Source organism: Panthera tigris, chromosome B1 (assembly GCF_018350195.1).
Source record: "Panthera tigris isolate Pti1 chromosome B1, P.tigris_Pti1_mat1.1, whole genome shotgun sequence".
Classification (NCBI taxonomy): Eukaryota; Metazoa; Chordata; class Mammalia; order Carnivora; family Felidae; genus Panthera; species Panthera tigris.
In genome coordinates, this window is record NC_056663.1 from 191,922,586 (window position 1) to 191,941,561 (window position 18,976).

Here is an 18,976-nt window from a genome sequence, read left to right on the forward strand (position 1 = left end):
GGCGGCGGTGGCGGCGGCGACGGCGGCGGCGGCGGCGGCCTCCCACGCGCCGCTGACGCCAATGGCGCGCGCCGGCCGGCGAGCCGCGGATGGCGGCGGCGGTGGCGGCGGCGGCGGCGGCGGCGGCGGCCCGGGCTCCGGCGAGGGGCGGGGCGAGGCCGGGAGGGGGCCGGCCGGAGGCGGAGGCCGGGCCGGAGGCTGGAGGGAAGCGGCGGGGACAGTTTGTTGTGCTCGGAACATGGCGGGCGTCGGCGATGCGGCCGCCCCGGGAGAAGGCGGCGGTGGCGGCGCGGACGGCCCGCAGCGGGACGGCCGCGGCGAGGCGGAGCAGCCCGGAGGCGGCGGCGGCGGCGGCGGCCACGGGCCCCCGCCGGCGCCTCAGCACACGGAGACGCTGGGCTTCTACGAGAGCGACCGGCGGCGGGAGCGGCGCCGCAGCCGCGCAGGTGAGGCGGCCGGGCGGGCGGCGCTAGGCCGCGGCTAGGGCTCCGAGGGCGGCGCGGGGTGGGGGTGGGGGCGTCGTGCGACCCCGGGTCCTTGTCCCGCGGCCGCCGCCGCCTCCGGGGCCGCCCGGGCTGTGGGCGCGCGAGCCGCCGCGGCTGCCGGGGCTCCGCGGCCGCTGACAGCTCGTCGGGCGGGGTCCGCGCGCGCGGCACCGGGGTCTCCGCGGCACACGCCCGGCCAGGTGTGGCCGAGAGACCGCGCTGCGGCCCGGGAAGTTCCGTCCCGGGGGCCTTGGCCGCTTTTGCAAGGTCTTTCAGAAAGACCCCCGGGGTATCCTCACGCCCAGTTCTCGTTGGAGAGCGTCTCCCACGTCTCAGGGAGCTCAAAACTGAGAAGCTCAAGGCTGATTTCTTCATCAGTTTCCTGCCAAGGTGACTTTTTCGTTGTGTATTTTAAGCGAACTTGAGCCATAGAAACCTGTTAACTTGCCCTCCAAATATGTGTTCCTCAGCCACAGCTAGCAATGTGGTAGTGACCAATGACCGTGAAGTTCAGTACTTTTCCCCAGAACAGAAATATTTAGCTGTCTTGAAAATGTTACCTGTGAACTTTTCCCAAATCGAAACTTAAGCCTCTTAAAAAAAAAAAAAAAAAAAAAGACTCTATAGGAAAAGATGACTTTGTAAATCCTACTTTCAACGACCAATTTCAAGCATATTGTTATAATATTTTGTAAACTGTAGGATTCTTTTTTTTAATTTTAAATTGCGTTTGTATTCATAGCGTAGTTGTATATTAGGCTTAAAAGAAGAAAATTTTGAGGTATATGTTTCACTGAATACAGTGATCACAACATTTAATTATTTTTGTAATTTTAAGTTTTGAACAGCAACTGAATCATAACTCCATTGAATTTCTTCCCCCCAAATTGCTTCTCATGGGCAGTAGGGGCTGCATTAGCCATCATTTCCTGCAATTCCTGCAAATAAATGTTCAGTCTTCAGGCTTACGGCATCACTGACTGTATTTGGATATTGAAAATGTAGGAATACTCAAATATCAGAAGGCTGATCAGGTGAGATCCTGTTTGATTTGTTAATTCTCTGAACTAGACGTAGGTTAGGTTTTGAAGAGATCCGTGTCTTTGAAAAATGAAGTACAGACTGTGCCTTGTTCAGTCTTTTTTAATTAACCACTTAAAAATTCTCCACTGTGTTTGGTTTAGTTGTCAAATACTTGCTTTCAAGAGTATTTGCTTTCTGAATTGGCAGGCTCTAAGTAAGACAAAGTATTAAGTCTCAGCTGTCTGTTTACTGACTTAGACTTGAACCTTAAAGACGCTCTGGTGCCAATGGCTTCAAGTGTGGCCAGGTTTCACTACGATGTCTTTGAAATATTTCGGAGTTTCAGGCAAGCCGATATTATGAAAGCCTTTTTTGGTATTGTTTGCATACACGGAAAATGAGGTTGTCGGGAGCCTTTTGATGAGCACAGATGTATTAGGCTCTTGGAATAACCCCTAGCATCCCTTCCTTAGCCCTTCCCAAGACGGGTCTGAATACCTGGTACCATGAACTTGCAGAGACTTCACACCCGACACACGTATTCTTCATCGGCATGAGTTTCTGAGCCTGGCTTACTTAACACGTTGGAAGCTGGACTTTTAACCCATAGTTGCAGAAAGTCTATCTGAGGGACACTTCCAGCTTTAGCTGTGGGGGTAGTCCTCCTTGTCCCCCTAATTCCATCAGTCTTGTTGTGAGGGGAGATAGACGGTGGAAACCCGTGGGGATCAAGACTTCGGTAAGAATCCCAGGAATATTTCAACAGGGGTCACCAGCCAGCGTTGTACCATGTGGACCCCTTATTTTTTCCCCCAGGTGTCTGTCCCTTCTCTGCCAGTCATACAGCTCTTGCCCTGCTGGTGTCCACCCTGTGAGTCGGATGCCACTTTGTTTGGAGCCACTCTCTGGAGATTAGCACACTTACAGCCATTCTTAGACAGCCAGGCTGCAAAGCGGCTTCTGCTTCACCTGGCTTTTCTAGCATCGCCCTTTTCTGCTGCTCTGTAACCTTTCCCTGTGTCTCCTCTAGAACTTAGAGACCTGTTCCCCAGGGGCTGGTCTGGGCCAGAGGGCCTTTGAGCGGCACCACCTGGTGTCATGTGGGAAGCGTTTCTCCCTGAATCACATGTCTTCGATGTCTTGCTGCTTGCCCTTAAGGTGTTCCTCATCCATTGGAAAAAAATTGTTCTTGAGTGTAGTTGACACACAAGGTTGCATTCGTTTCAGGTGGACGGCATAGCGATTCAACATCTCTATAGGTTATGCTGTGCTGGCCGCAAGTATAGCTGCTGTCTGTCACCATATCCTTTTTTTTGTTTTGTGCCTTTGTTTTTGTTTTTGAATTCTGATTCTGCCTCTGATCCTCTCGTCCTCCTCCCCAGTGGAGGGCAATCTTTGTTTTGCCTTTGGAAAGGCACAATCTTAATGTCCTGGTGGCCCATCAGTTAGTCCCAAAATTCTTTTTACTATTTTCCCAAGGAATTTAGAACTCTTACAATGTTTGTTGACCTGTCCTAACAGCCTAGGATTTCCTGAATGAATACACAGACGAGGTGCTTATCCACACTCTCCCCGTCCAAGTAAAATAATTCCAAACCTAGTGTTTGAGGTTAATATTTTTGCTTTATACCTGTCTTGGTTCACTTATATCTTTAGAAAATATATACGAATATTAGTTTGTGTATGAGCAGTTATTTGTACCACATACAGGTATCTACATCAAGTGTAAGCTTTTTTTTTTTTTTTCCCCTCATTTCAAACTCTTCGAATCACTTGATTTTCTGAATGCCTTCATTGACTTATACGTGGCGTGGCAGTGGGTTGAAACTTTTCTTTGGTCCTAGAACTTCTACCGTAATGTAGTGTGCAAGGGATATGCCACTCACCATACCTGTTCTCTGTCTCTGTCTCAAACGTGCATCGTATGTTCCCCTATTGCCTTATGTGGTCACTGTTCTTAGACTCCGGGTATAGTGTGGAGCTGCAGATTCATCTCTTTTGTCTTTTGTTCCTACTCTTAAAAATACTACCAACTTCTATTGTCCTTTCTGATATAAGCTCAGATAATAAGTACATGTTACCATAGTTTTGTACTCATTCCCCACTTGACTCATCCGTAAAAGTTTTTTTTTTTTTTTAAGTTTACTTATTTATTTTGAGAGAGAGAGGAGAGAGAGAATCCCAAGCAGGCTCCCCATTATCAGCACAGAGCCCGATGTGGGGTTCAATCCCACGAACTGCGAGATCATGACCTGAGCCAAAACCAAGAGTCGGATGCTTCGCCGACAGAGCCACCCAGGTGCCTCTCATCTGTAGAAGTTCTAGGCGGGAGAGTTTCTGTATCAGCCATGTTCCCATTTAGGAATCTAGGTCCAGCAAGTCAACTTTGGACTAAGAATTAGGCAATCTGTTCTTGGCTGGCTCCGGCTGTTGAGTTGCTTTGTAGACTCTGTGCTTGCTTAGACCGTTTGCCTAATTCTTTGGCTCTGTGTCATGACTCCACTACTAAATAGTTTAGTATCTGCAGCACCTAAGTTGGCTCTAGTGCCCGTGGAGACTTAACAGTAGAAGACTTGATGTAAAATAAGCTTCACCTACTGGTGAGGAGGAAACAGTACCTATATAGTGCAGGTGCTGGAATATGCACAGGGATGGGTGTTGTCTGGAAAACAGAAGAGCTTCAAGCAAGGTTATGGTTGAATAGTATCGTGTCTGATTTCAACAGTGCCGTGGGGCCCATGTTTGTCCTTTTGTTCAAATGGTGACTCTCCACTTCTAGAGCTCACACTTGTTATCCATCTGTTTTGCTGTTTTTCTCTTTCTTTTGCCCATTTTAGACCTCTTGCTTTCCCTCCATGAGGGAATGAGCAGAGGCAGGAAGAAAGCCTCAACCCAGAAAGGCCAGCTGAACTCCTTTTCACAGTTCCCGCAGAGGCCTTCGAGTGGGACAAAGTTTTTAACTGTTCATATTTTTTATGCCCTATTATTTGTGTAAATTATTACAAATAATTTATTTTTATTAAAATATCTTTTCATGGGATGCCTGAGTGGCTTACTGGGTTAAGTGTCAGACTCTTGATTCCGGCTCAGGTCATGATCTCACAGTTGTGATACTGAGTCCCGCACTGGGCTCCCAGCTGAGCGTGGGGCCTGCTTGGGATTCTCTCCCTCCCTCTCGGCCCCTCCCCTCCCCCACTCTCGTGTGTGCACACTCACACGCTCTCTCAAAATAAAGAAACATTAAAAAAATAAATAAATACCTTTTCATTTAACCGGACCTCATCTTCCACGGATGATTAAAGGCGGTTATTCTGATATTGTACTCTGGGCAATTAATTTCTCATTTACAAAAGGAAGTATTAATAACTGTAAAACTGGGAAGTAACTTGGAGTAACCACAACCCTGAGATAGGTAAGATAAAATTAGCTTCTTCACTCTGGCGAGCTACTCCTCTGCTTTTAAAACTCTCACTTGCTTTATTTAACTAGTACGTGTCAACTAAACAAGCAATGAAAAATTACTCATTTTGGTCTTTGACCAGCTCAGTATCCTCGCTTTTTAAACTGTTTAATTTCATCCTAGTTTACCCTCCAAAATGCAGCCCTGGCTGCTTATTTGTGGCCGGGTTTGAGGAATGTTTGCATGAAACAAGTCTTTGGAAAGACGGTAGTATTGACTGTCAGATTAATGACATTTTTAGTCCTTAACCCTGTAACCTTGTGACCTTTTTTCTCTGTGTCCCTATTTTCCATCTATAAATGTATAAATTTATGAGAATTCTACCTATTCTTAACGTTCCTAAATGAGACTATTTATAAGTAGTATGAGGGTCTCAAAAACTTGAATGATACTTTTACTACTATTTGACTTAGGAAGACAGAATTGCTGTTGTATTGATTTCTAGTTGGCCTTGTACAAAGATGTACCTCTGTATTTGTATAATAAAATTACCTATAATATTTTCACATAACCTTAGTAAAGTTTATTACGGTTTTACGTTATTTAAGACTGTGGAGATTTGTATGTTTTGTAGTATTTTCCTAACAGTTAACCAATATTACTTTCCAATTTTTTAGGGGTCAGTGCTATTTTAAGAAAGATATATTTGGACATATTACTTAACATATAAATATATTTATGATTACTCATTACTTTTAATTAATACTTTTGTATCCTGGGTTCTTATTTCTAAAACAAGCTATCTCAGAAAATAATTAAACATAGTCATCTTTGAGGGATGAGGAGAGCAATTTATACTATACTTTTCCTCAATTTAAGATACTAGATCGGGGTGCCTGGGTGGCTCAGTCAGTTCAGCGTCTGACTTCTGCTCAGGTCATGATCTCACGGTCTGTGAGTTCGAGCCGTGCGTTGGGCTCTGTGCTGACAGTTCAGAGCCTGGAGTCTGCTTGGGATTCTGTGGCTCCCTCTCTCTCTGCCCCTCCCCAGCTCGTGCTCTGTCTTTCTCGCTCAAAAATAAACGTTAATTTTTTTTTTTTTTTTTTTTTTTTTAAATACTGGATCACAGGGGTGCCTGGGTGTCTCAGTCGGTTAAGCTCAGGTCATGATCTTGAGGTTCGCAGTTCCTGAGTTCAAGCCCCACCTCGACCTCTGTGCTGACAGCTCAAAGCCTGGAGCTTGCTTCACATTCTGTGTCTCCCTCTCTCTCTGCCCCTCCCCGACTCACACTCTGTCTGTCTCTGCCTTTCAAAAGTAAATAAACGTAATAAAAAAAAATTAAATACTGATCACAGAACATTTCTGTGGTGAAAGATGAATATTGATTAAAAATACTCTGGAGGAACTGATTTGCATTTATGATGGGTATTATTCTCCTTATATGAAATATTCATATATTTCAAGTGGCAAAACTTAGTTTTCCAATGTAGAAGCGGTTGTGTATATTATATGCTGACATTTCTTCTTGGTGAGAACTGGGTAAATGAACTAAAATTGGTTGGCATCTAAAAAGTTAAGTCACTGTTCAGAAAATAAACATTTGGATTATTTTATTTTGGAAAATAATTTGCTCTTAAACTATAAAGACAGATGTTTGGCATAACGAACGAGAGGGACGTTGGCTAAGAAGGAATGAAATGCCACCACAGTATGGAAAAAGTTAAGGTATACTTAGAATTCTTGAGGGGTGGCAGCCACAGGTGAAACAAGAGGCTTCTTAAGGAATTAGCCAGGCAGCTCTGCCCACTCGAACAGGACAAGTAAGCTCAGGCAAATCTGTAGAATGCTAGAGAACAATATTTAAAAGAGCAAGAAGAAAAACAGTGAAACGCAGCTATACTTGGGAACAGAAGACTAGGGAGCATCCTGCTGAGTATGTCTATGGCTACGGAAAGGCGGGAGCAGACTCACAAAACCAGGAGCCTAACTTAATTGCCCAGCTGCAGGCCAGTGTAAGCCTCTTCTCCTTCGGTAGGAATCAAAGGGCTCTTTCTGGCCAGCTGAAGCCAGGTTAGGGTGAGGTTATCTTGTGTGATTGACAGATAGGTGGATGCTAATTGTGCTGTAAGGGAGAGAGCACGTTGGACTTGGAGGTCAGAGATCTAGATTCTATTCCCTATTTGCCTCTTACCCTTTCAGTGACTTCGGACAAGTCTCTTAACTTCCGCGACCCTCCGTTTCTTCATTTGTAAAACATGAACATTATCTGCTCTCTGTAGCTCTCAGGCTTGTTGTGAGAATTTTATGAAGTACCGTGTGCAAGACCTTTGCAAACTGCCTCTTGGCAGAGTGGGAGGATCCTAATCCCTTAAGCCGAGCCAGTTTATGAGCAGTGAGGGAGAAGGTAAGACAAAGCTTCCAGAATATTTCACCCCATGAAGCTTGGTTCCTTTGTTAATATTGCTTTAACGCATCTTTAAAAACCATTCCCTAGGCCATCAGTCATTGTAAGCGGACACTTCCTTTAGATTCAGGACTCACTAGGGGCTAGACATCGGGAAGATCAGGGTACACGGTGCCTGCTTCCAAACAGCTCGTGAGCTGGTTAGGGAGCCGACCAGTTAACAGTGTAACATCGTAGAGGTGAACCCAGCGTGCTGTATGTGCAGACAGAAAAAGGAGAGAATGGACGGCTCCCAGTTTTCCAGAAAGTACATACGCACTTGAGACAATGATAGGCAGAATAGTCTAGTGCCCCAAGCCCACGCTGTGGGGATAGACTGCTTGATTTTGAATTCTGGCTTCCTGTGTGATCTTGGAGACCTCCTTACCCTCTCTGTCCCTTGGTTTCTTCATCTGCAAAATGGACGTAACAGTAGACTGTGCTCCATAGTTTTGAGAGCTGTGCACTAAAAACACGTTTTTATCATTTGATTTTTTTTAAGTGCATTGTGGAATTTAAATTAGTGTTTAAAATTCCTGCGTTTCCAGAAGTAGAATCCTGACACACCACTGTTTTATATTTAGAATATAGTTAAGACACTTGTGGGTTTATATTATATGACTTGTTTACAAAAAATTAGTTATTAGGTTCTGTAGTTCATTGAATATGTCTATTTGCTGCATTGCCCTTTATCCATGAAAACAAGCTTGCAGAAGTAGCATCAGTAAACGCTAGGGAACCCCAAACCAGAACTGAGTAATACCTCTCAGGTCCTTCAGTAAGAAGGAGCTCGAGACCTCGTGTCCTGCTTCGCACTGTCACGTGCTTTCATGCAAACCCTGACTGGGCCCCTTGGCCGTCCTGTGTGGACGACGCAGGTAGCAGATGGTCTAAAACTGCTGCAGGCCTCGGTTTTCTCTTCTGTGAAACTACATCTATGACTTGAGCAGGGTCACAGGACTAACATGTGATAGAGAGGATGCCGGAACCCCCTTCTTCTGATCGCCAATCCCTGCTTTTCTCATGGATCTGAACAAAACTCTTATTATGGTAAAACTCGGTCATCTGCAGTCATCAGGGAAGACGCCACTGCGGAGGATAATTTTCTCAGTAAACAGGGTACAGCTGTCTCAATCTTTTAATTTGCTGTTTTAAATGTAAGATTCTGTAATGACCTGTTTCTGTATTTCCTTACCACGGCCGACATGCCGGCAGGCTGCCCAGCTGCCCTCCCTGCCCCTGCTGTGGATGATGTGAGATCCTTGCCAGACCCCAGACCCCAGGGCACATGCTGGCTGTGCCCGCTGCCATGGCACCCCGTCCTTTGGGGTAGAGGTTCTGATACCTGGTGGGTGACCTTTGACAGTCGCTTAGACACGCACACGGCATAGAGGCTCCTTATCTTTGGTTCTGCTGCGTCCAGCGGGGTGCTGGGGCCTGTCACTCTTCCTCTGCTCACCCTCCCAGCCTCAGAAAATTGTTTCCAGTCACGGGCTGTTTTCTTGAGAATCTGGTGTTCTCTGCCTTTGCCACTTCTGTTTCTGATTCTGTTTTTGTCCTCTCTCTGCCACGCTCCTCTCCGTGATTTTGCCCCCTCCTCCTCCGATCCACGCCTGCTGAGCACCTCTGGTGTGTGTCCCATCCGGCACGGGGGATGCAAGGTGAGGGAGGGACCTGGGCAAGAAAGTGCACAGTGTGGCACGGGAAGCGCAGGAAAGGGTGCGAACCGAGGGGGGAGAGGCTGCCTTGTGTTCAGGGACCTGGAGCCGTCCCCACGGAGAGGGCGTCTGTGCCTCTGTGCACTTGCCTGTGGGACACTGGAAGGGAATCTTCGCCAGCCCACCTCCCGTTTTCGAGAAAGGAGAAACAGCCTGGTAACTAGGGGCCCAGAGATTCAGGGGAGGTGGGTGTGAGGCACAACTGAAAACAGCAGGGGGCCACATCCTAAGGGAGCTGTGTCACCACTCCTGAGGTGTAGGACGCGACCCGCAGGGCCTGGCTGCCAGGGGTTAGGACGCAAGGGAGCCAAGACTGGAGGGAGGGCTCCAGTCAGGAAGCTTGTGCGGGAACTGGAGGGGGAGAGGAGGACCAGAGGAAGGTGACACAGAGAGAGGGGAAAGTTCATAAATGTTCCAGGGGAGGAATCAGTGGGACCTGGAGAGGGGGAGGGCTGGCCCCCAGCTTGTAACGTACGAGTGTGTCACTGGTGGTGCGGGAACTAGAGTCGGGGCTGCAGGGCAGGGCGGGCTGAGCTGAGCGGGGAGATCCTGAGCTCTGTTTGCAGATTAAAGTGGTGGGGGTGGGCGGAGAGTGGTTCCAGGTGCAGTTGACCGGGAGGCAGCTGGGAATCAGATGTGGTGACTTTAGGACTCAGGTGGTGGTTTTAACCTTAGACTGTGCAAGGAGAGTATATATAGGGAATAAAGGAGCGAAGAGAGGGTGATTGAGGGCATGTCAGGGAATACAGCCTTGCATTACTGTTACTGTAGCTGGTGCTTTGTTAGGACACAGGGACTAGAACGCGGAACGGCAGACCTGTACGGGTCAGGAGGAGGACGAGCTGCCAAAGATGCCCAGGTCAGAAGAGTCGGGCGATCATAGAGAGGAGAACCTGTGTGGAGGGTGGCAGGCGGAATGGGGACAGGGATCCTGGGGCAGTGACCTCTGGGGCTCGCTGGTGTCGGAGGAAAGTCGTGTTAAGTTCAGTCTCTCCTGCCTTCCGAGAGGCCTGCTGCTTCTCAGTGTTCACACAAAAAGATTGATAGTTATGGTATGTTTATTGGTAAGTATCAGCTAATCAAAACATCCTCTGCTCTCTCATTGGAAAACTGAACTGAGTAAGAGTACAGATTTTGGCCTTCACTGGTTTGACAGTTCTTGTGTGCGCTTCAGAAGGCTTTCTTTTTCTCCCCTTCAAACAGCCGATCTTGTTCTGGATGTACCCAGCCTACAACATATTGGAAAGTCCCTAATCAAAAGTTGTGCTCTACATGGATTTGGTGATACTAAGGCCTTCTGATCTGAACACCTGTTAATGCGTGAACAGTACTGTTCACCTCCGGTGTCCGTGGCTCATTGTACGTGTACTGAAAGCGTGAGGCTCGCAGCACATTTGATGACTTGGCCTGCCCTGCATGGGGCTGGAGCGGGCGGAAGTCTGCTTTTCTCTCCGTCTGTTTCAGTCCCCAGATACCTCTCATGGTATCACCACCTCTCCAGAGAGATGACGAATCTGGAATTTACAGAAGTGTGTGCACGCATGTGTATACCTTTGTGTGCAATATAACTTCTTTACGTGAATAGGCCATTGACCTGATGCTGAGAACTAGCCATCCGTTCAGTCCTGGAGGAAGCAAGTTGTTTTAGGCTCACTGGGAAGACCCACTGCTTCTGGGTTTTCTCAGGGCCTTGTAGCGGTGTTTTGTGACTGTATACTCTTCCCCATACCTCCAGACTTTCAATCCTAGCCCTCACAAAAGATGCAGTTCCTTAAGTCAGTACTCATAAATGAAATGCACATTCCCTTTCCGTTGTTTTTTGGAGGCACCAATACTGTGTCTGGTAAAAGGACCACAAGGGCCAGTTCAGAGCAAAGAGGACAATTTGAAATCTTTGTTATCCTGACTTCCGGCAGAGGGCTTGGCCTCCTGGTGAGTAAGAATAGGAAGGTGATGTGAGTTGGGGTACTGAAAAGTCATTGAGGTGATGGGTTGTCAGGGAAGCGGAACATGTTGGAAGGGGTTGGAACCTTAGCTTCTCATCTCAAAGTCTCCAGGCACAGCCAAGGGGAAGGACTCCACCTCCTTTGGCCTTACTTTCACGTGAGACGGGATGACTCTGGGTGAATCTCTTTTGGAGGAACAGAGGGAGCAGGTGGACCAATCAAAGAAAGGGAAGTCGTTCCGATCTGCTTGAGGTTCTACTTTGTATGACTTGCTGTGATTATTATCCTGTTAGTAAGCCTTCGCCTAGGGAAACGGCGTTATGTAGATACTTTTGCAGGATCTCCAGGGCTGAAGAAGAAGGAAGAAGGTGCACTGATATCAGTGTAGTTCCCCCGGGGATGGTTTTTGCACTGGATCCATGCCTGTTTAGGTGACTTGACTCCCTTATAGCGTATGTAGAGTCATATATGTGTGTGTGTGTGTGTGCATACATACATACACACGTATATATATGTATATAGTATTCATTTTATATATACTTGCTCTCGACTCATTTTACCTCCCTTCTGTCCATCAGTCCAGGTCCTATATCACCTATAAGACCCAGGACTGGGCTCTTACAGACACTTTTCTAACTATTCTGATTAACAGTAATCATTCCTTATATATGTCTGTGGCGTTTTCCCTTTGCACCACACAGAGTAGCAATTGTCAACAATTTTTACTGATCGTTTGTATGTAGCTGTTCAGTTCTGGGCACAGAATTATAGATTTTTTTTATTCTCTTTTTGTTTGATATATGTATTATCTGTGACCCCAACGAGCATATGTTTCTTGATAAATACTGTTCTTTTTATTTTGTGTCATTTTCTTTTCCTGTAGAGCTTTCATTGTTGAGGTTCCTCAGTGCTGAACTAACAAGAGGTTACTTCCTTGAACATAATGAGGCCAAGTATACCGAAAGAAGAGAAAGAGTATACACTTGTATGCGAATACCAAGAGAATTGGAAAAGGTACTATTTTTTTTTCTTTTACTAGACATCATTTTGAAAGTTATGTCAACATGTTAATTATATGAAAATAAACCATGAATACCTTGAGTTGAGTTTTTTAAATATTGGGAATAATGCGATCATAGGTAATTAAATATATTGGGGAGTAGGAATTCCCATGTAGGAAGAGGCTTTAAAACTTATATTTTTAGTGTAAGTAAGATCCAGTGTTTCTTTACTTTGCTACATATTCAACTTAACCATATTTCCACTTGTGTCCCATCCAGATCACTTCTGGGGAATTCATTTCCACCCACTCCTTAGCTCCCATCAGTTTTATTGTAGTAGGAGCAGTATTTTTCCCATTGGGCATGGGAAATTACTTAATTTCAGCCCTTTTAAAGGTTTCGGTTTCTCAGAAAGCCCCCATATCTAAAAACACATATGCCAGTCTCCTCAAAGAAAAAGACGATTCATTTCATCATTGCCACACAAAACCTCACATCCTGGGGTGGGCACAGCCACAACAGCACTGAATGCGTGCACACCGCCTTCCCTTGATTGTGTCTCGAGTCCCTGAAGACCAGTCAGATGTGACAGGAAGGCCGCTCTTTTTCCTCTGTGTTGCTTCAGTTGGTAAGTCTGGGCACTTCCAAGATTTCTTGCTAGAAAGAAAGGATTAAGAAATAATTCAGCTTCAGCTATATTGGAATACAGTTTCATACTTTCATCGTAACGTAGAACTTACCAATGGTCTGATCACTTCCTTAGAATCATATTTTCTGGCGGAGTGGCTTTCAGAAGAGTTTTGTTGGTTAGCTTGACCAGAGTGTTCTATAATGGGGTGCGGTCGACGGTGAGAAGTGAGGACCCCGCTGGCTTGGCTGATGGTCTTTTATTTCTGACAGTCCATCAGTGTGGTAGGGGGAAGGGAGTCAGATGTCGCGTGACAGTCTGAGAAGCGTTGCTTCACCTGGGTTCTTGGTGGCGCGTGGCAGGCTGACGTTTTAGGGAGTTCTGTGTTCGGGCGGGGAGCGGTGGGAGCGAGCGCAGACCGGAGAGAGAGCAGTCGAGACAGTGAGACGGTCGTTGCCTGTGGTCGGGATCCTGATGCCCAGTTATGATAGTGTGGCTGCTTTTCCAGGGAGTCATAGGGCCCGGTGGGTGAGATGGAGGAGGGTGGGGCGTGCTGTGCACCACTGCGTCCCCAGGGCAACGGCACCTTGATTTTGCACATTGGAATTTGTTTAAGATTTTGGCCAGGGATGGGGGGTAATGTTTCTTCTGCTTGCCAATAATAATACTAGTAATTATTATTATTAAATGTAAACATATAAATATCTATTATATTTATAATAATTATAATTGTAGGCATTATTATTATGTCTTTGTTTTCTGAGCTCACTTTTTCCTTCCAACGATAAGCCAAGGCAGGGGAGTGTGAGGACACCGCAGAGGCAGTTGGAGAGATGGTCAGCCTGTGCCTGTTTCCTCGTCCAGGACAGTGCCGGCCGAGGTCAAGGTTTATCTACCTGGTCTCTTCGAGGGAAAGTTCTTCTTCCACCTGTCTGAATGGTTGTGAATTCCCATTTTTCTCTGGGGAGAGATTTGCCTGCAATCCGCAGCCAAACTGTAGACACGCCCAGGGGGTCGCTTCAAAGTGTGTCTGACCCCTTTTATTACCCCTCTTATAGCAGAAACGGTGAGCAGCAGTAACAGCCCTCATGATTATTAGCTCATCAGAGGCAGGTTCAATGCACACGTCCTTCTCTCTCCTTTACCAGCTCTGTTGAAATGCCAAGCAGTTTCTCAGTAGATTTCTCGCAGAAACTTGCAAGCATTTCACGTTTGTTATTGTGACTATTGTCTTCCGGGGCAAATGCCCGCAGGTCTTGGTAGGACTTCAGTATAAACCAGTGTTTTTCACACCATGGTGCATGAAGGGACCACTGACGGGTTGGCTAACCCACGTGGTAGGTTGCAATCAATTAGGACTTGTTTCTAAAGAAAAGATAGAAAAGCATCAGTGTGTGTTGCCTATAGGAGGGTGTTTTCTCATGAAACTTTGGTTTTATTTGTGTGCACGTAGGATGTGTAACGTCTGGAAAGTTGAATTAACACTGCTCATGCACGACTGTAGAAATTTTCTAGCCCTGTTTCCCATCACAGAGACTTTTGCTTGAGGTCTATTTAGGAAAATTTGATTTAGTCTCTTAGAACAACACTTCAGAAGCTTTATTGCCTCAGATGTACAAAAGGATGTGCGTTTTTCGGTTTAGAGAAGTTTCTTCTTAACATCTCAGAATAAGTGAAATGTAGAGGGAAGCAGAATTCGATTTCAGTTTAATTATCGGCATAAATATCTCTCGTAACAGTGGGAGTTCCCTCTGGTGTCTCAGAGGCCTTTATTTTATGGGTAGGGTTTCACTTCAGGCTTTTATTACAAGAGTTGGGGGGGGGCTTTCTAGACATTCATGTCAATAAATTCATTATCTGATATGTGCTACCTAATATGTAATACCTTTCCCTGATATAGAACACTTCTGATAGTTAACACTTTATACATTTTTTTTTCTTGTTTTCTGGTAAATCCTGTGATATTTTCACCAACCTTTTCAGGATGAGAAACTTGATAATTAAAGAGCATTTTGCTTCTACAAGGGTTGCACATGCTATAAAACACTTAATTAATGTTTATACTTCCAAGTCAAGAGAAAGGTCAACTCAATATCTCTTACTGAACCTTTTTACTTAATATAAAAAAAAAAATCCCAGAATTTTTGTGTAATCTTATCAGTGGATAAACCCGTTACACTTGATATTCAGAAAAGGTGAATCGCTTATATATGTAAAATCGTATTTCTAGTGGTTGGCACTTTTTTCACATTTGAACTTCTCATTCTGATGTAAGGGGATAAAATTTTAGAGTGTTTCGTTGGCTTTGGGGAGTGTTTCTTTTTTTTTCTGCCACAAACTCCTTCCCCCTGTGCCCACACACCCCTTGGGTTCTTGTCCTGGTTCTGTTACCACAGGCACGTCTGTGTGGGGGCTGCGTTTTTCTCTTTATACAGTGGGGGACACTGAACTACACTTCGTCTGCGTTCTGAACTGAGAGGCAGGATAGTACAGTGGTCAAGGGCACGAACTCTAAAGCCAGCCTGCCTGGATTTGCATCTTGACTCCACCATTTATTAGCTGTGAGGCCAATTTACTTCTGTCCATTTGCCTCCGTTTTCTCATCTGTATATTAATTGTGTGGTATCCCCTATGTAAGTGTTTTAAACTGGTTTACAGCCCTCACTTCAGCAAGTTGGGGAATGCCCTGCCTTAGGAGAACAAGAGACATTTTGAAAGTTTTCTTGTCTTCAGGTTGCATTCCAACAGATGTCGCCTCATAGTAAGGGTAGCTGTCTACTTGGGGCCCCCTGTACGGTAGGGTATATATAGATACCGGGAGATGTCTGGTGTCCATGGTTTCCCCATGTCCCACTCTGATCTTATATGATACTTTTAATCTTCCTACTTCATTTGCTGCTAAATTTGACTTTTCTGACTCTCTGCCTTCTTGGATTGCTGACCACAGGCAGAAGGAGCCTGTGGGAGAGAACTGTTTCCTTCCCTCTGTCTTTGTAACCAGGCTGTCTTAGAGTAAAGCATGTCTTTTTCATGAGGGATTTAGCTGATGGCCAAAAGAGGTAACACATCCCATCACCCTGACATTTTCTGTCAGGCCCTCTAGAGTCTGGCCTCGGCAGGCACATGACTAGAGTTTATGGTTAGGTCGGACCACACCGCTTTAACCAGAAGCCTTGTGAAATCAGGGCAGCGTCACCAGTTTCTTAGAAAATTCCTAGTGGGTAAGTGTTCACTGCTCCATAGCCCCCCTTGACTTGGCCACTTACATCCCACCTCTGGCAGCTGTTTCTGTGTTAATAGTAAAGCAGATAGGGGCGCCTGGGTGGCTCGGTCGGTTAGGCGTCCGACTTCGGCTCAGGTCATGATCTCGCTGTCCGTGAGTTCGAGCCCCGCGTCGGGCTCTGTGCTGACAGCTCAGAGCCTGGAGCCTGTTTCAGATTCTGTGTCTCCCTCTCTCTCTGCCCCTCCCCTGTTCATGCTCTGTCTCTCTCTGTCTCAAAAATAAATAAACATTAAAAAAAATAATAAAGCAGATAGTGGTTATCAAATAAGAATTGGGTGCCAGGCACTGTCCTAGGCACTTTAAGTGAATTAGCATTAAATCTCCCCCACAGCCACATGTGATACATGTTCTCATAAAGTCCCATTTTCTTCGTGTGCCCTGACATGGCGATCTTGCTGGTGTCTGTGCTGCACTTGGACCCCCTGGGAACAATTTATCCTGTACCACATACAAAATTAGCCCTGGGACAAGGATTCATCTGTGTGAATCCCAAACTGCAGGAACTAATAAGGAAATGCTCACGAAAGTATTCTTTAAGATTCCTTAATAGTATTTAAATGCTAATTTAAAGAGATACAGGTCACTTGTTCACTGATTTATCGGTTTTCTCAGTGTGTTTTGAGTGCTGTGTTCAGGCACACGGACGGCAGAAGCACAGCCCTCCACCCCAGACCTGTGAAGGTAATGGCAAGGTGATGAGAAAAGGAGGTGGATTTCGCACCTGCGTTTTAGGGCTGGGGGGTATGGGTGGGTATGTAGGAAGATCCAGAGGTGGGAAGTCATTAGGGACAGGACGGACAGTGGGAGGGTAGGCCGGACCCGGGAAACTGTGAGTGGTCAGACTCAGCAGTGGAAGCTAGCTTTGGGAGGGTTTCCCAGGAATACTTTTACCTATACGTGTGGTAGACCACCTAACAGAGGCTTGGACACATTTTAAAAAAACTTTTGAGGAGTCTGGAGGAAAGAGATCTCAATGGCTCCAGCCGACTAATGAAGCCAGCCCGGGTCCTTTCTCTGTCTCCATTCTGCCATCGTTGGCAAATTGGCTTCTGGTCCTCGTGCTTGTTGCCTTTTAATAGAAAGATGGCAGCCGCAGCCTCAGGCGTTGCCTCTGTATTACCCTCCGAAAGGAGAGGGGGCGACAGGTCTTCCAAGGAAGGGAGAGGCGGATGGAGAATGGCGGTTGGGGTGGCCACCGGCCAGAGCTCTGCGGCTGAAAACCGGAGAGCGGTGTTCAACGTGGATTGGCAATGAGAGAAGCGAAAGGAGCCCAAGATCCACGTACATCATCTTCCTTCAGAGCCAAATAGATTGATTTATTTGTGTTCTCTCTTAAGGAGTGTAGTCCTTGTGTTGAATACACCTCAGGTGTAGGTTGTGATGATTACAAAGTCTTTTACCAAAATTACTTCCTCCTGTGGCTACGTATGTTTATGTGACTTTGCCTGTCATGAAAAGTAGAACTAAAATAAAAGTGTATTTTTGACCATTCTTAGTCTGGTAATTCTATGCTTTTTGGCAGTCCTTTATTTCATTGTTACCATCCTTTGTATGTTACGGTTATTTAATAACATTAAAAAAAAAAAATAGAACTCAACTGCTTGGTCTTGAATGGAACTACTTAGTTGTCTTAAGAATCTAGTAAATTCTTCTAGGCTTTAAATTTGTCAGCTGTGGGTACAGAATATTGTTGTTTTTCCACATAGGCTATTGCTGTGATTGAAAGTGAGAAAGAGTAGTGTCACACGGGATAATTTGGGGTCAGAATTCAGTAATGTTAACTTTTCTTCTCAGATCTGCAGGTGACAGCCGAGTGGCCTGATCAAGGTGTTGAACTTCCTTTGACTTTGACTTTCTTTGTCAAAGATCAGGGGGTTGGACTAGGGTGTCCCGAGAGTCCGTGACTCTGAATGGGTTTGCATATGAGGAACAGAGGAAACAGGAGCGAATGGAAAGATTCGCAGAAAAGGAAATTTTATTAATCTAATGGAGGAACTTAGTTCTGCTTTTTGGAGGGTCCAGGGGTGTAACATTTAGAAAAAATAATTTAACACGTTGTTTTCAAAACTACGAACTTACTCAAAATATCACATAAAACCTTTTCGTTGTTTCTCAGTGTGAGTGTTCAGAAACATTAAGAAAATGTCACAGCCATTTGTGTCACCTTTATGTCAACAGAACAGTCCTGGGGTTTCATGGTGAAACGAATAGAGAGTACTTACCCAGACCCATGTTTATGGCAGCGATTTCTTGGACGTCCTGCTCAGTTTCTAATTTCATGGAAGTGTGTTTGGGGAATCACCCCGCTAAGTTCTTCTCGTGATGCAGCTCTCGTTTGTGACACGACCTGACTCAGACGCCCCACCACGAGACTGCTAAGAAACAGGAAAGCCACGGGATCCACAGTTGTCAGAATCCAGCACCTCAGCAGCCTAGGCTGGTGCCCCTCTGGTTCAGTCTGAGGCTTGTTGCCCCTGATTGGGGTGGTGGTGACGGCAGTCCCTCACTCCTGCCAACAGTCTTACCTTTTTTGACTCTCTTTGAGGACAGCCAGCAGCCCCTCCAGAAGTGGGGCTCCGAGGCGGGGGAGCACCAGGCATCTAGGGCCTCTCAGGCCCTGCTACCTATTGGGTATAGGGGACGCATCCAAGAGTTCTAGATAACCAGCCAAAGACTTCACGCTTCTGCCCTGTTCACTGATGTAGTTAAAAGACAACTTGTGAAGTTGGCACCGCGGGGCTCTGTTGATCTTTTCGAATCAGTAACTTATTTCTGGAAACAATTTTAAATCTCTCCCTTCCTGTCTCTTTCCATTGGGTTTTATCACGCCTTGTGATCTCTCATTGAGACTGTTATTCTCCTTACCTGTCCCCTCGGCTTCTCTCAGCCTGCGGCAACGCTGCCGATCCCTCCCTAAGAAAGTAGATTGGAGCCAGGAAGTGGTACGGTGTTACCACCAGCCGGCAGCAGCTGCTAAGACCTGTTCCTTACCATGACTCTCCCTTGTGCGTTGCAGCCTTGTTTGTTTTTGCAGATGCCAAGTCATGGT

The 18,976-nt window shown here is 46.1% G+C and overlaps 1 protein-coding gene across 1 annotated transcript in view; it reads left to right on the forward strand.

Annotated features, from left to right (window-relative positions):
- Positions 1–226: 226 nt before the first annotated feature.
- Positions 227–18,976, forward strand: part of TAPT1 (transmembrane anterior posterior transformation 1) — a 66,142-nt gene continuing 47,392 nt past the window's right edge. Inside the window, exons 1-2 of the mRNA XM_042984890.1 lie at positions 227–446; positions 11,899–12,029. Coding sequence (XP_042840824.1) covers positions 239–446; positions 11,899–12,029 — 339 coding nt within the window. The 5' untranslated portion in view covers positions 227–238. The remainder of the gene's footprint in view (positions 447–11,898; positions 12,030–18,976) is intronic.